Source organism: Vicia villosa, unplaced genomic scaffold (assembly GCF_029867415.1).
Source record: "Vicia villosa cultivar HV-30 ecotype Madison, WI unplaced genomic scaffold, Vvil1.0 ctg.001908F_1_1, whole genome shotgun sequence".
NCBI lineage: Eukaryota > Viridiplantae > Streptophyta > Magnoliopsida > Fabales > Fabaceae > Vicia > Vicia villosa.
The window spans coordinates 11,222-28,313 of NW_026705772.1; the positions used below are offsets into that span (position 1 = coordinate 11,222).

General features: G+C 30.3%; 2 protein-coding genes across 3 annotated transcripts; both read right to left on the minus strand.

The window, feature by feature from the left end:
- Nucleotides 1–6,374: 6,374 nt before the first annotated feature.
- Nucleotides 6,375–7,785, minus strand: LOC131637078 (phytohormone-binding protein CSBP-like). Its single transcript, XM_058907639.1, has 2 exons — nt 6,760–7,785; nt 6,375–6,680 (listed from the first exon to the last, which is right to left on the minus strand). The coding sequence occupies exons 1-2, from the start codon at nt 6,938–6,940 to the stop codon at nt 6,394–6,396; spliced, it is 468 nt and encodes a 155-aa protein (XP_058763622.1). The 5' UTR covers nt 6,941–7,785; the 3' UTR covers nt 6,375–6,393.
- A 154-nt stretch (nt 7,786–7,939) lies between these two features.
- LOC131637077 (peptidyl-prolyl cis-trans isomerase FKBP20-1-like) lies at nt 7,940–11,426 on the minus strand. Of its 2 annotated transcripts, none has more exons than XM_058907638.1 (6): nt 11,268–11,426; nt 9,830–9,938; nt 9,455–9,588; nt 9,294–9,373; nt 8,978–9,070; nt 7,940–8,233 (listed from the first exon to the last, which is right to left on the minus strand). In XM_058907638.1, the coding sequence occupies exons 2-6, from the start codon at nt 9,936–9,938 to the stop codon at nt 8,083–8,085; spliced, it is 567 nt and encodes a 188-aa protein (XP_058763621.1). In that variant the 5' UTR covers nt 11,268–11,426; the 3' UTR covers nt 7,940–8,082. The 2 variants fall into 2 exon arrangements, with proteins under 2 accessions (XP_058763621.1, XP_058763620.1); XM_058907637.1 differs by having other exon boundaries at nt 9,830–9,946; nt 11,268–11,425.
- Nucleotides 11,427–17,092: the final 5,666 nt, after the last annotated feature.

Consider the following 17,092-nt stretch of genomic DNA (forward strand, 5'->3'; position numbering starts at 1 on the left):
ATAATTGATCTAAATATTTTTCTATATGAAAAACGATATTTATGATCCAAAAAATTTTAATTCAAAAATGTTATACGGGAAAAATTCTATTATTGATCTAAATATTTTTATATACGAAAATTTACTATTGATCCAAATATTTTTGTAAGCGATACTTAAGCATTAATAATATTTGTATACGGAAAAAATCTTTTATTGATCTAAATAGTTTTCTAAATGAAAAATGGTATTTATGATCCAAAAATGGTATACGGGAAAAAATCTATTATTGATTTAAATATTTTTATATATAAAAATTTACCATTGATCCAAATATTTTTGTAAATGATACCTAAACATAAATAATATTTAAATACGGGAAAATTTTATTATTGATCTAAAATAATTTATATATGAAAAATGGTATTTATGATCCAAAAGTTTTTTATTCAAAAATGGTATACGGGAAAAATCTATTATTGATCTAAATATTTTTTTATACGAAAATTTACTATTCATTCAAATATTTTTATAAATGATACCTAAACAAAAATAATATTTGTATACGAAAAAAATTTATTATTGATCTAAATATTTTTATACACGAAAAATGATATTTATGATCCAAATTTTTTTTATTCGTATACGGGAATAAAAATCTAGTATTGATCTAAATATTTTGATATACAAAAATTTACTATTGATTTAAATATTTTTGTATCTAATCATAAATAATATTTGAATACGGGAAAAAATTTATTCTTGTCTACATATTTTTATATATGAAAGATGATATTTATGATCCAAGAAAAAAAATTATTATTGATCTAAATAATTTTATATACGAAAAATTTATTGTTGATCTAAATATTTTTTCTTTTTAAATATTCTATTTAAAATAAATGTATTATGTAAATAAATGCGCGTATCAGAGCAGAACCCGTGCGTATGCACGGGTTTGTTACTAGTTTAATAGAATAATTTTTTTATATTTTGAATTTATTTTTAAAAAGATTTAATTATAATTATTTAGATTTAAATATATAAATCCTAACTTCTCTTTGTAATCATTTTTTATTAATTTAATTTTTTATATTTTTGGATTAATTTTAGTGATGTATAATATAATTATATTAAGGATTTAATGAAAATACACCGACAGTGTAAGCAGTTTTACACTGTCAGTAAAATCTAAACCGTTAATTTTTATAAACGTTTGACTTTTTCCTTAAATCAAATATAAAGTATTTACTTTTAAGGGTTGTGATATACTGACCGTGTAAAAATATTTACACTGACAGTGCACTACCTTTAAGCTCTTATATTAATAATATTGACCAATTTTTTTAATTAATTTTTTTTTTTTTTTTTTTTGGAAATCTTGGTATCCGGCCTTGCGACCGACTAATCCAAGAGGTTTTTTTAATTAATTTAATATACTATAACTTTTATATTTTTGAATTTATTTTTAGAAATGTATAATATTATTATAATTATTATATATACACTTCTAATTATAATAATGATTATGATTTTTAGAAAGATCACTTTTCAATATTCAATTTTTTCAATTTATGAATTTTCAATATTCAATTGTAACCATCTCCTTTTTTTAATATTTAATTTTATAACTTCTCTTTTATGTGAATTCAATTTTTCAATTATGATTATTAAATTGTAATATTTGAAATTTATAATTATTATTTGTAATCAATTTTATATCTCTTTGGACTTTGAAAACATGTAAACCATGTCAAATATAAACCATGTCAAATGATAACAGTGCACTGATCAAACTCTCTCATTTATTAGGCCTTGAGAACAACATACGCATTCTGAAATTGAACCTGAGCTATCGACTCAGACAAAGAACTCTTTTACCTTAAAACAGCGATCATCCTCTATCCATTCAAATTGTTCTTCTCAATGCAACCCTTCCAATTCAATTTCAATTCTCATACATCTAATTATTTATTCAACTCAATTTTCCATGTAAGTTAATTTGTGTTGATTTCTGATTTTGGGTGATTTTAGGTATATAAATGGTTCCAATTTCCTCTTCCAAAACACGCTTTCTCTCCTTATAGATTGGTGACTTTCCCTGAAATTGTTGGGAAAATTGATAAGGACTATTTTATTGGTAAAATCACTTTTTTTAAAAAATCGATTAAGTTATTATTATGTGCTTTATTATCTTATACGGCTGTATGTTTTTTATATTATTCTTTTTAATCATAGATGAAACTATGTTTACTTTGAATTTTGGGGGCATGTGTTTAGCCCAAATATTATTATTTTGTTTTGGTTTATGTTTACATTCCTACTGTGATATGTTTACAATATTGTCATTGGTTTTGGATTTGGTTTAAGTTTCTTCAAGTCACATTCTCTGGCCTAAACTTTACCCTGTGCAGAATTTAGATTTATTATTGATGTTACATTGCATTGTCTTGAATTCACGGTGAAAATGCCATTTATTTGTTAGTGCATGGGGCACTTTTAGTGAGGAGAGAATAGAGAGAATAAGGAAATAAGGACTATATTAATGAATTGAATTGTACAAATAATGATATAGACTATGACTATTTATATACAACTCCGATTGGGCTTGGGCTTACACAACTTGGATTATATTTGATATTATTAGATTAGATTTGATATTATATTATATTATATTAATAATATCAATCCCAATAATATCTCAACAAATCCCAATAATATCCCAACATACCCCCTATAATACAAGTTGTCGAACAACTCTAAAAATAGTCAATCTGAATTATTCCTTATTTCTTTCTCAAATTTAGGAATCTGTCGATCTTTAATCCTTTGGTGAAAATTTCGGCCAACTGTGCTTCACTCGAGCAATGCCTAACTTCAAGTTCACCTTGATTTACCTTTTCTCTCAGGAAGTGAAGTCTAGCTTCGATTTGCTTACTCCTTCCATGCAAAACTGGATTCTTCGCCAGATTTATGGCTGACTTGTTGTCGATTTGCAACAGAAGAGGTTTCTTTACTTTGACCTTTATTTCTTCAAGTATCGATCTGATCAAATTGCTTGACGTGCAGCATAGGATCTTGCTACATATTCAGCTTCACACGATGATAATGCCACCCCAGGTTGTTTCTTCGAACACCATGAAATTGGAGCACCAAATACTTGAAAGAAATATCCAGTTGTGCTTCTTCGATCTTCCTTATCTCCACACCAATCAGCATCTGAAAAACAAGTGATTGTTACTTCTTTGTTTTCAAAGTTTCGTTAAAATAGAATTCCATACTCTATCGATCCTTTTAAGTATCTTAGAATTCTTCTTGTAGCCTTCATGTGTGACACTCTTGGTTCACTCATCTATCTGCTCACTAATTCGACAGCGAAACCTATATCAGGTCGACTGTTGCACATATACCTCAGAGATCCCACAATTTGCTTGAACAAAGTTACATCGACTTTGTCTTCTTCTCCATGCTTCTCCAACTTTAAGTTTGTTTCAACAAGTGAGCATGCAGGATTCGAATCATCCATTCTAAATCTCTTGAGTATCTATTTGATATACTTCCTTTGATGTAGCACCATACCTTACTTTGACATTTGAAATTCCATGCCTAGGAAATAAGACAATTTTCTCAGATCCGACATTTCAAATTCCTTCATCATCGGCTATTTGAACTTCGACTAGTTCTCCAACCTATTTTCAGTTACCAGCAAGTCATCAACATATAAGCATATGATTGTTATATTTTGTGCCACAACCTGAACATAGACACCATACTCAGATTTTCATTTGACAAATTCTAACTAGACTAAGTATGAGTCGATCTTCTTGTTCCTTGCCCTAGGTGTCTGTTTGAGATCATATAGTGCTTTGTTCAACTTATATACTTTACTCGCTTCCTTCTGAATCACAAACCCTGGAGGTTAGGTGACATAGACCTCTTCGTCTAAAGGACCATTCAGAAACGCTGATTTCACATCTAAATGAAATATCGACCAGCCTCGACTGGATCCCAATACTACCACTAGTTGAACAGTCTCCAATATTGCTACTGGAGAAAATACTTCAGAGTAGTCGAGCCCTGCTCTTTGAAAAAATCCTCGAGCTACTAGACTTGATTTATGTCTTGCTATCGACCCATCAGCATTGTGTTTCAGTTTGAACACCCACTTTACGTCGATGGCTTTTTTATGTGCTGAAAATTCGACTAACTCCCATGTGTTGTTTCTTTCAATTTCTTGTAACTCTTAGACCATATCTAAATTCCACTGTTGAATCTTTAATGCCTCGCTATAATTGATTGGTTCAGCACCTGCAAGTAAAGCAAAATGAACTAATTCTCCATTTGGTGGAACTTCATCATCAACTACTACTTCATAATCATGAAGTCTTGCTGGAGGAAATCTATTTTGTTGAGGTCTTTGGCTTGTTTCAGCCATAACTTCTTCAACTTCGACTGTGTCAGGAATATCAATAACTGCTTCTACTTTGACTTCGACTGGATTCTCAACAACTCCTTCAACTTCGACTTCATCAGTTATACCAAAACAGATCTTGGATTTGACACGGTTATCTGTGATTGCATTCATAACCACCATACCTTCAGAATCATCTGAATCTTGGCGTGCAAAGTTTGCTCCTTCGTCTTTTCCTTTTGTCGATCCATTGTCTTTTCTGTAACAACAATGTTTAGACAAGTGACCCCACTTCTCACAGTGATAGCACTGCACACCTTTACCTTTCTTATCTTCTTTGTCCTTTCGATAGTTTCCACCTCCTCCTTTCGAGGATTCAGAAGATCTATCTTCGACCTGCTGATTGTGAGAATTTAACCAAGGCTTCTTGCCCCGAGTCTTGTCGAATTTGTCTTTTAATTTGTTGGAACCACCATTCTTTTTCCATGTCTGAGCCTACAAAGCTTGTATCGAATCTTGAACTCCTTTCCTTTTGACAATCCTAATCTCATGCGCCTCCAATGAACCAACCAAATCTTCCAATTTTAGGGTTTCAAGTTGATTGGATTCTTGAATAGCTACGATAACGTGATCAAAGTGAGAAGTCAATGTACGCATTACCTTCTCAACTATCATCTTATCAGTTAGGGTTTCACCACAACCCTTTATGAGATGGACGAGTTTCTGCACCTTCGACACATACTCTGCAACCTTTTTGTTTTCTCCCATTGACAACAATTCATATTGTCGACGCAAGGTCTGCAATTTGACAACCTTGACTTTCTCACCTCCTTCATAATATTTTACAAGAATATCTCATGCCTCCTTCACTGATTCAGCATGAGAGATTCTATCGAAATTTGCACAATCAACCGCCATTGGAATACAATACGCAGCCTTGCAATCCTTCTTCTTGGCTTCGGCGTGGGTAGTTTTTTGTGCGTTGGATGCATTTGCAGCCAACACACGAATTCCATTAGTAACCACTTCTAGGGTTTCATGAAAGCCAAACAGAGATTGCATGTTTTTCTCCATCGGATCCAATTTTTGCCGCCAAGCATTGGAAGAGAATTCAGAATGCCATTAGTACCATTCATCTTTGCAGCGATTTATTCACTTTTCCTGGAAACACGATCTCTGACGTGAAGTTATCAAGAACAATAACTAGGCTCTGATACCAAGTTGTTAGTAGATGAGACACTTTTAGTGAGGAGAGAATAGAGAGAATAAGAAAATAAGGATTATATTAATGAATTGAATTGTACATAATAATAAAATTATTTAGTAAAATAAAATATGATAAAAGATTGTGAAATTTATTCAAAATTGAGAGGAAATTATGTTTTATAAGAAAAACATATTTGTTATTAAAAATATTAAAATTTATATATATTTTTGAAATATTAATAAGAATCACCTTAGTTACTACAGTTGTGAACAAAAATTAAAAAAATGTATTTTATTTAATAGATAACTTTCACTTTTAGCAATAAATACATTTCATTTTATTCAATTAAAATACCTTTCATTAGTTTTGATACCAACTATTAATAATATTTCTTAAGATAACGTGAATTTTAATAATAAATTTATTTTCTTATAACAAAATTTTTCTCTCAATTTTAAACAAATTTTACTAGCCTTTTTTATTTATTAAATAAATCATATTCTTTTCACTTATAGTAAACTACAAAATTTGATAAATTTTTAAATAGTATAAAATAATTAAAAAAATTATATAAAAAACAGAAAGAAAAAAACTCATAAAATGAATGCATAACAATTAAGTTGTAAATTGAAATATAAACTCATAAAATGAATGCATAAAGAAAATAATAAAATTGATAAACTTTCTTTTATTTTAAAAGAAATCAGGAATTTTAAACATTACTCTCTTATAGTTTGACTCTTACAGTAATATCAAACATTCTTAAAGACAGTAATAACAGATAAAATAATACTGCTCAAGCATCATTCATAATATGTGTTTCTAAGCATTTAAGAAAATGTAAAGCAGATTCTAATGTTTTCAATGGAAAACTAGTTTCCTCAACTTCCAACTCATAATCATATGAGATCTTCACATTAACCAAAGTCTTATCATCTCCTATGGCAGATAGCTTGAAACTTGTTTTATAGTATGAGAAACCTTGATTCAAATATCCTCCTTCAATCACTTGTAATCCAATTTCATGGGATGAATCATCAATCTCTGTTATCTTCTCCTTCTGGTAACTTACTGGAGATACACCTATGATTCAACTCCCAAAGAAGAATTAATTTAAAGTACTTGTATAAATTGTTGAAGTAAAAAAGAATGAAAGACTGACCTGAGAAGAAAGTGAAAAGCAAGACAGTACCGACTCCTCCACCTCCTTCAATCACTTTGAGATCTTTCACAATGTTTGGTATGATCTTCGGAATTGTTACTATCAAATCTTTGGACAGAGCATGCCACAAGGTTTCTAACCTTACACAAATCTCAGCTTGCTGGTTGAATTCTTTTGTCATGATAACGGTTCACACTTTGATTTTAATGGAACAAAAAGGTTATTATATAATACTAAGTTTCGGATACTTATGATAAATACAAAAGGAATCTCAACATAAATATGGAAGCTAGTTAAAATTGTGATTCCTCTAATCAGTGTTAAAGTTGTATTATTTTATTTGTTGGAAAGTTTTATTTATAAAATTAAAATTTGTAAAAAGAGGAAATCAAATTTTGAAAAACAGAAAATTATTATTATTATTATTATTTTATATGGTATTTCGAGATTTTTATCTATTTAAGAAATAAACCATTATAAAATGTGAGTGAGATTTATTTATTGCATTGAAAGGAATAATGTGATTGGTCATTAAAGTAATAATGAATTTATCTTCTATAACAAAAATTAATAAATAAAAAGAAATAAATAATTGTTAACGTGGTCATTTTAAGAAAAATTACATAACTACTAAATATATATTTAACATAAAAACACACTTACAAAATTGAAAAAGTTAGATATTTCATAATGATTAAAATATACTTTAATTGTCATAAAAAATAACAATTATAAATTGAATGGAAAATAATCACACTTAATTGTCACTTGTATTTAGTAACCAAATAACTAAGTGTGTGAAATAAAATATGATAAAAGATTGTAAACAAAAATATTAAAATTTATATATTTTTTAGAAATATTAATAAGAATCACCTTAGTTACTACAGTTGTGAACAAAAACTATAAATATTAAATTAGTGAGACAGCAGATTTTTTGGATTTGAGTTCGATTTTACCCAAAACTCTGATTTTTTAATGGATTTTTTCTTTTTTTAAACTCATCCACCCAATTACCCAACCTAACACTTTTTCTAGATTTTTGTGAGTTTAACCGGATTTATGGGTTGACCTAACCCATGTACAGGACTAGTTTATTGATAGAATAAGCATCGTGTAATTAAGGTGTATATGTGTAAATTCCACCTAGTTATGAGCCATACTTGATAACGAACCCAAATGAAAAAACATGATATTATTAATTCCATAGCAAGCTATCCAACTTCTGATATTCATGCCAACAATTATTTAGAATGGACACAGAATTTTGTTCAAAGATATTTGATTATTTTCATACAATAATTTTTGCAGATACTTGAACCCCTACTTTCCTTTACCTTTCCCCTTTCCTTGACCTTTCTTGGCTTCAAGCTTGGCTTGCACACGAGCTGCAGCTGCCGCTTTTTGTTCTTCTCTCTTCTTCTTATCCTCCTCTTTTGCAGCAGCAGCAATCTCTCTCTGCTTTTTCAGCTCCCTGTGTTTTATTTCAAGTCAGAACAGTATACACATCACATTGCGATATATTCCAAGCAAACAAAAATAACAGTTTTTTTACATATAATGATGTTTACGTCAGTTGAATGGCTGGAGCTCACTAGGGCTAGGGAAAAGCACCAAGGCTTAAAGAGCATTTACAAAGCCGAACCACACCAAAAATAATCAAACTGTGATGGGCATTGGGCAGTTCACAAACTGAACAAAAACATTTGGTTCATGTCTTTTCCTTTCAGTTTTGGGTTTTGTGAACATTCTTAATATTTGATTTAGTTTGATTTTTTTAGTTTTTTAAAGAATCCTAATATCAATTAATAATAGCAATTTGACTGAGCTCGGTCCAAAAAGATAAAGGTAATTTGGTCTGAAAACAAAGAATCAGTGTACCAAACCTTTATACCATACCAGTTTGGTTTGGGAAGAACCATTAAGAGTTCAGCTCAATTTTACCGAATTGTGGCAACGTTTCAGTTTGGTTTGATTTTCCTTCTTGAACAAAACCATGAAAGGTCCTACATCTATATAAATACTAACATATCATGCCTACCAATGAGATTCTCATATCAAAATAATGATTTGAAACCTCGTCTTTATAGGATGTAAGTAGAATTCTTACTTACCAGCTAGACCAACTTTTGTTGGCTAACAAAAGTAACAGCTCGACTCCACTTTTGGAGAGGAAAAGAAAAAAATAAATATTATGCATAAATGTGCTACAACTTACTCTAGCCTAGCCCTCTCCTCTGAAACACTTCCAGTAGTTGAGCCCTTCCGTGGCCTACACGCAACTAGCTCAACTTCAAAAACAAGTGTTGCACTGCAAGGGAATCCCAACAAAATAACAGTTAGAGACTTTCATTCTCATGTAGATGCAATTCAACTTCTTGCGAGTACTACTAAGGAAAGCAGAATAGGAAACAAACCAAGCTCTATCTTGATATTTTGTTAGACTAAAGATTTTGATAATAAATGGTCCTTATTGGCATTTTTAAATTTTTGTTCTAACCAAAACTAATGTGTGCATGAAATGAGATAAGTACTCTGGAGGGATATCTGGGGGAGATCCTGCGCTACCATATGCATAATCTGGCTTGCATGTTATTTTTGCAACTTCTCCAACCTGTTGCAACCAGCAAAAAAAATATGAGACAAAAACCTTTGTACACATTAAAACAGGTTCTCGAAGCATGCTCTATTTGACCTTCATGGTTTTGACTGCAATGTCCCAAGCCTTGATAACACTACCCTTTCCAAGTTCAAAGGAGAATATAGTGTTGTCTTCATGTGTAGTGTCAAAGACTTCGCCGGTATCAGCGAGTGTGCCTTCATAGTGTACTGATTGGAGAAACAAAAATACAATAAGAAAGAATAAAGCCATGCATGCAGTGCTTCAAAATAAATGGTCTCATTAAAGCATAAATCAAGAACAAATTATGTAATTAAAAGTATATAAAATCTGATCCTAAGAGATATACTGCAAGATGGTCTAGAAAAATATAAAAGATATTTTATAATATTCTAACAACTACTTTACTAGGTTTGAACTCTAAAATATTCGCATTACGGACAAGCATACCATCAACAACAGGAAAATCTTCAGTTGGAGCCACAGCATCTGACTTGCTTTTCCTCAAAATGGTTTTGATGACTCCTCCATCACCAGACAAATCAATTGCATCTCCCATCTTTTACACTGTAAAACAATACACATGAAAATAACAAAGATAAAGCATGAGTTCCTTCTCCCTCCCAACATTGCATTCAAGGCTCTAAAAATCAAGAGTCATTGAAAAGTGTAAGCTCCTGAAATCTCCATAGACCTTGACTCATAAACAAGAGTTCAGTTAATACAAAAATAATGCTTAAGACTTTGATTCATAGAACATTACTAGTAATAAAGCAAACCACAACGAAGTTTTAAACAATCAATAAAAAATTAAGATGGTCAGACCAGACGAAACCAGAATATGATGTCAAAACTCAAAACTGATGGTCAAATTCACAAACCATTAGCATACAAAAAGAGCCTAACAAGTTCAAACAAAGGACAAATTGACAAATCAAAAGGCTCAGAATTACTAAAGAGTGAAGGATGGATGGTACTACGGTAGGACTAGAGAGCCTTATTATTCATACATTGCAATTTGGGTTTTTTCGAAAACACTGAACCACTGTCATTTTAGGCTATGTTTGGATTGTTGGACTAGAACGGAGCAGAGCGGAATGGAACCTAATGGAATGGATCAAATCTTTCATTCCATTGTTTGGGTATTTTTGTTAGTTTATCAAAATAGAAAATAACTAATTAGTTCATTCCTTTGCATACACCCCAAATTGGGCGGAATGAAAATTGAACGATTGGATAGAATGGATTCAATCCATTATTTGCAAAATCAAACAATGGAATTTGATTCCTTACCAGTTACCACTCCACTCCATTCCATTCCATCACATATCACCAATCCAAACATCTTCAATTAGCAATTTTACGGGAGTTGTCTACCCAATTTCTCTTAGAAACATTTGTATGCGTGTAAACTTGACTTTGATACTAAGATCCATAAACTCAGTGTAAGAAATTGGATAAGTTAATTTGAGAGTTCAACAACCAATACTTACATTTCATCAAAACTCAAAAGGACTTTTCCTTTAAGAAGTGCATGCAAACAAACAGAATCATACAAATGGATCAGGTTGTAGACTCATTCAAACATCTTCAAACTACCAATTTTCCGCAATTCATCTACTCAATTTCACTCAGAAACATTTGTAAGCATATTAACTTGACTTCAATATTTAGATATATAAACTCAGTGAAAGAAATTGTATGAGTCAATTCAATTTCAACAACCACAGTTACATCATATCAAAACCTAAAAAACGATTTTCCCTTCAAGAACTGCATGCAAAGAAAAAACAACCACAAAATGCAAACCCTAATACTGAATCAAAATATTCAGAAATGAAAAAAGGGAATAATGAATAAGGGTAAACAGCGCTTATCAAAACCGAACCTTTTTTCTTCTTAGCTGAAGGATGAAGAAGCTTCTGGAACGAATTGGGGTGATAGAGTAACGGAGTTGATAAACAGCGAGGGATTTTGGAGAAGAGGAGTGGCCATAGGCGTTGGGTGAAACTGTTTCATGGAGAGGGGAGATTGGCGTTAAGAATAAAATACAACGGTGATTGATACTTCACGCGCAGTATCTACGCGTGGAGTATACGCTCCGCGTTTGGAAGTGTGGAGAGCATGGAAATGGATTCCTCACGTGAGGTAACTAACTATTAAGCGTTTGATCTAAATAAACGTACGAGATCGTTTAACCGTGTGAAAATAAATGGATAAGCACAGATTTATTTATTTTTTGAAAATATAACACAAATTTATTGATAATTATATATATATATATATATATATATATATATATATATATATATATATATATATATATATATATATTAATCTAACGGTTTTAATTGATATTTAATCTAATTATTTTTGAAAATATTTTTTATATAAAAAATTAATTAAAGTCGTTAGATTAATGATAACGAATGGTTAAGAATTGGAGTAAGTCTTCTACACTTACTCTTACTCTTGGAGTAAATATATCCTTCTTATATACTCCCTCTGGCCTTATTTATAAACAAATATTCTCTTTTTAGGTTCATTGAATAATGAATGTATCTTGTCTTCTATGTAGACTAGATACATTCATTATTCAATGAACATAAAAAGAGAATTTTTGCTTATAAATCAGGTCGGAGTAGTATATATATATATATATATATATATATATATATATATATATATATATATATATAGAGAGAGAGAGAGAGGGGACATATCATATGAGAATGTCATATTTATATGAGAATGTGAGAATGAATCTGAACCATTGAATTTTAAAATAAATGGTGGACATTATGTGTGAATCTTTTTTTTCTCTCTCCTACATCATTTATTTTAGGGTTAATGAACTTTTTCGTCCCTTTAAATATTTCAAATTTCGTTTTTAGTCCCTCCAAAATTTTCCTTCAAGAAATCGTCCCTTCAAAATTTTTCTTCCCAACTATTGGTCCCTAACGTCAAATTTCGTAGCTAATCGGTGGCTAAAGTCGTAGCTAATCTCTAGCAAATTTGACGTTAGGGACCAATAGTTTAGACGAAAAATTTTGAAGGGACGATTTCTTAAAGGAAAATTTTTGAAGGACTAAAAACGAAATCAATAATATTTAGAGGGACTAAAAAGTTCATTAACCCTTCTCAGGTTTATTGATAATTGATGTGTGAAGTTGTGTTAACTTGCGGTTAGAGTACTTTATCAATTTACGCATTTTATCATTTTGAGGTGCTGTTAATTAGTGGCAAGCGGTTGGTCTGTATCATAGTAGGGGTGTTCGCGATGCGGTTTGGGCAGTTTTGACGAAAAAAATCATCTGAATCGCAAAAAAAAAATTGTACAGTTTGGTTTGGTTCGGTTGGCTTTTAGAAAAAAAATCAAATCAATGCAGTTTGGTTCGGTAAGGTTGGTTCAGTTTTTTACAGATATTTTATTGAGCCATACATACACATATAGATGACAACTTAAGTTTGTATTTAGACATCCATACACTATCAAATAACAACAAAACTCATATTTTGACAACAACTTTTTATTTAATAAACATAAAATAATAGCATAAAATAATATAAAAATTATTATAATGAAACAAAAAATAGAAGAGACGAGAGATTAGTGAAGATGAAAAAGAAAAAACAAAAGAGTTGAGAGAATAGAGAAGAAGATGTTCGATAAAAACAAAACTGGAATAGGGAACATTTGCATAAAAATGAGAAGGTGAAAAAGAAAGAATATAAGAGAGTAGAGATTAGAGAAAAGGAGAAAAGATGTATGTGGCAAAGAAGGCGCGATAATGCTATTAGATATTTGAGAAGATCAGGACTGAAATCATATGTGTAAGGATGAAAAAATTGTTCGTAATCATAAGGCTAAGATATAATAAGTTTGGGTTGGATGTGAGTTAAGTAAAAGTTAGGTTGTAACATAATGCGGTTTGATTCGGTTTACAAAATACAAACCACAAACCGAACCGAACCGAACCGTGCGGTTTTATTAAAAGATGACCCAAACAAATTCGAACCAAATGCGGTTTTTTACAGGTTTGGTTTGCGGCATTCTATTGGTTTGGTTTAGTTTTGAACACCCCTACGTATCAGATTCAGCTCTAAATCTCAAAATCTCTTTAAGTGGATTTTGGTTCTATCTTGTATAAGTGACTCCGGTTGCACCAGTTTGTGAGTCAGATGGCTTCTTTCTGCTTCCGTGATCGAGTTGAGTCAATGGTGTGGATTGCGTACGATACGGTTCCCAAACTCTTTTTTATTAGGTGTGCAAGTGTTGCAGTATTAAGTCTTCTAGGTTGCAGCCATGTGATTCCTGTTCCGGGGTTAATATGTTGTTTAAGGTTATTGGTTTCTTCGTATCAGTGTCAGATCACTATATGTTATTCTCTTTTTTGTAGTTTCTGCATTGTTCTGTTTGAGAGTTGCGTATATTTTTTGTATCAGTATCAGGTGAATGTCTTAAGGCTTGTGAAATGTGGTTTAGGTTTGTTAGAGTGGGGATTTTACTGTCATGTACACTGTGATTTAGATTTGTTATACTTGGTATTTCTTATGCCTATGCTTTTAGTTTATTAAGTTAATTTGCTCTTTCAAAAAAAACTTGTGATTAGAGTTGTGAAAATAGGTTGGGTCTAACAATTCGGCTCATTTGTCTATATTTTATGATTATTTCTTAGTCCACCATACGACGTGGAAAAGAATTCTATGGAAAATCCAAAATGCTCCTCGGTTTTCGAAAATATATTTTCGAACGCACGGGAAATACAAACTAATCAGTATATGCATCTTCGAAACTTGACGACATTATTGTATTTTCATACGGTGTGTTAGAGATTTCTAGGGTGCATTAAGAAATTCTCTATTTTATTGAGGCATCTGGAAAAGATTTACAAAAGTATATATCGGAATTTATTTTATGTGATATTGTCACGTCAGACCTTCTCTTTTTCTCATTCCAACTAAACTTTCTCTAAAACAAACAAAAAAAAAGATATCCGTGAGAAACCCTAAATCTATCATTTTTAAATGTCTGAAAACACTCGTGTCTGAAATCTAACTTTCACGTGTACCCTCTAAAATTTTGCTCAATAAAAAGCAAACGTTCAAATGTATAGTTTCGAATATTTCTTACCCATCATCTGGACAATAACATCTAGAAACACTCTTAAGGTTTGTTTATTTGTGAGCTTTTGGAAGGGGGGAGGGAATATTTTAAATGAAGAGTAAGTGATTCAATTTTTTAAGAGGGAAAAGGAGGGAATCAAAATCCCATCTAGAGTGATATTTCGTTCTCTAGAATTGAGTTTTTTTTTGGGAAGGAATGAGAGGGGAAGAATGCTAAAATATAACTTATTAAATTGACGAAATTAACTTCAATTTTTTTTATATAAAATCCTAATTTATCCTTGAAAAAATATTAAAACTTTAGGTCTTCTATGCAATTGCTCATTTTTTTTTATGTTGGAGTTTTCTCTTTTGCGATTATAAGATTGCTCTTACCTCTAGTCAATCTCATATGCTACAACCACTTTTACTTCCATTTTATTCTTTTTTAAAACAACGTCATTTTCAATTTTTTTTCTTCATGAAAACTTCTTTATTTTTATTATTATGACTATATCTTCCTTTGTTTTCATGTGTTTTATTTTGTTCATTTTATTATTATTTTGTTCCTTAAATTTCATACTTTAATTCATTTTTTAATTTTTTTTTCACTTGTATTATTTTATTCTAAATATTAAATATTTTATGTTTGATTATTTGTGATGTTTATGAATGGAAAAAATTCTCTTTAATAAATTATACTCAAAACTGTTGTTACACATAAAAATGTTACTTAATATGAATGTTATTGAATTTTAAGGACAAAAATATAAATTGGTTTTAGAATCTCATCCCTCCCCTTTAAATCAAACATATATTATTTAAATTAAATTCTTTTTCTTCCATTCTTTTCCCTTTTTTTAAAAAATATATATTTAAATAAAAATATATTCATTTCTTCATTCCCTTCTCTTTGGCTTTATATTAAAATAAATTTTATCTCTTCCTCTGTTGAACCAAACAAATTCTTAATATAACACACGCTTTATTTTCCCCTGTTAAGGCTCTGTTTGGTAAAACTAGCTGATAGCTGATAGCTTTTAGCTGGTAGCTGGTAGGTTTTAGCTGGTAGCTGGTAGCTGATAGCTGATAAGCTAATGTGAGTGTTTGGTAAATTAGCTGTTTCATTAGCTGATAAATACAAAATGACATTAATGGCATTTTAATTAATGAGGGTAATAATATATTTTAGTTAAAATAATAAGGGTATTAATGGAAGAAAAACTCACAAGCTAAAAGCTACAAGCTCAAAAGCTACTTCAATTAGCTTTTGAAAAAAAAGCTAAAAGCTAGTAAAAAAGCTACAAGCTAAAAGCTAAAATAGAGTTACCAAACAGAGCTTTTTTATTAATATGAGCTGAAAAGCTAAAAGCTAAAAGCTAAAAGCTCTTTTTTTTTTCTTACCAAACAGACTCTAAGTAATTTTTGAAGGAAAAAGAGAAAAAGAGTAAATAACTAATTTAGGGATGGACAAATTTGAACCGCTCGTTTGAAACCGACCGACCCATTAATTTTTATGCAAATGAGTCGTGTCGGGTTTATCCTATTACATAATTTTGGGTCCGTCAAAAATGAAATTCGACCGAACTCTTCTAATATTTATTTTTTTATTTTTAATACTATAGGGTTTACCTATTATAAAAATAGGGTTCATAATATTGTCAAGTTATCATCATTTTTATAATCAAATGGTGACATTTTGTACTCACAAGAATACAAGAACATCTAATATAAAATTTTGAGTGGTATTTAGTTTGAAGTTTAAAGTATGTTAATGACCAAATTAGTATAAAATTATATTAATAATGTTATCACATAATAATAATTTTTTTCAATAATAAAAAAATGTTCCTTCTTTAGCACTTTCTAAAATTTTAATAGTTTTTTTTATTAAAAAAATGAATATTTGTGAATCTTAAAAAAAAAGGTCATTTTTATATGTTTAGCCCAATAAATATTGAATTGACAAAATCCTCCCGATTCCCGCCAAACTGATTTAACAGAATTCGATAATAACCAAAATTTTAACAGTTAAAATTGATCCTTTAAAATGAAACCGCATTTTAGATTGGATCTAAAATTTGGGCCCGAGTTTTAACCAAATCGGTCGATTGTCCATCCATAATCTAACCTCTCACTCTTTTTATGAGCACTATTATTTAGCTAAAATATTTTAATTCCTACTATTACTCATTCAAACTAACTTCGTTAATCAATTTCAGACATCCGTCCCATCGAGTTGCAACATTTGAAGAACATTCGGTAACTTTAACCTCTTTACATCCTCACATTATTTCTAGTTAGTCTGACACATTCATTTTTTTATTTTGAATTAATATATATTATATCTCATCAATTACATTCATTTTATTTATTGTTGGGTATTTGTTTTGTGATTTTGTTATATTTTGGGGGTTAAATATAAATCATTCAGATGTTACTTTCCCGACATGGCTTAGATCCATTATGTCTCATCTGGTGAGATTAAGAAATGTTTTTTATGTTGAATTTAATAAGTGTACTTATGTGTATGACTAATAGCAATAAAAATATGGATTATAATTTTGACATGTTTACTAATGTTGTCTCTTTTATTGTGCAAGTTGA

Excerpts from the sequence above, each read along its gene's own strand:
- LOC131637078 (XM_058907639.1), bottom strand. The coding sequence starts at position 6,940 with ATGACAAAAGAATTCAACCAGCAAGCTGAGATTTGTGTAAGGTTAGAA. Across the intron at positions 6,681-6,759 it reads GCTTTTCACTTTCTTCTCAG|GTGTATCTCCAGTAAGTTAC; the intron begins GTCAGTCTTTCA and ends GTTGAATCATAG.
- LOC131637077 (XM_058907638.1), bottom strand. The coding sequence starts at position 9,938 with ATGGGAGATGCAATTGATTTGTCTGGTGATGGAGGAGTCATCAAAACC. Across the intron at positions 9,071-9,293 it reads CCCCCAGATATCCCTCCAGA|TGCAACACTTGTTTTTGAAG; the intron begins GTACTTATCTCA and ends ATTCCCTTGCAG. Across the intron at positions 8,234-8,977 it reads GAGGAGAGGGCTAGGCTAGA|GGAGCTGAAAAAGCAGAGAG; the intron begins GTAAGTTGTAGC and ends AATAAAACACAG.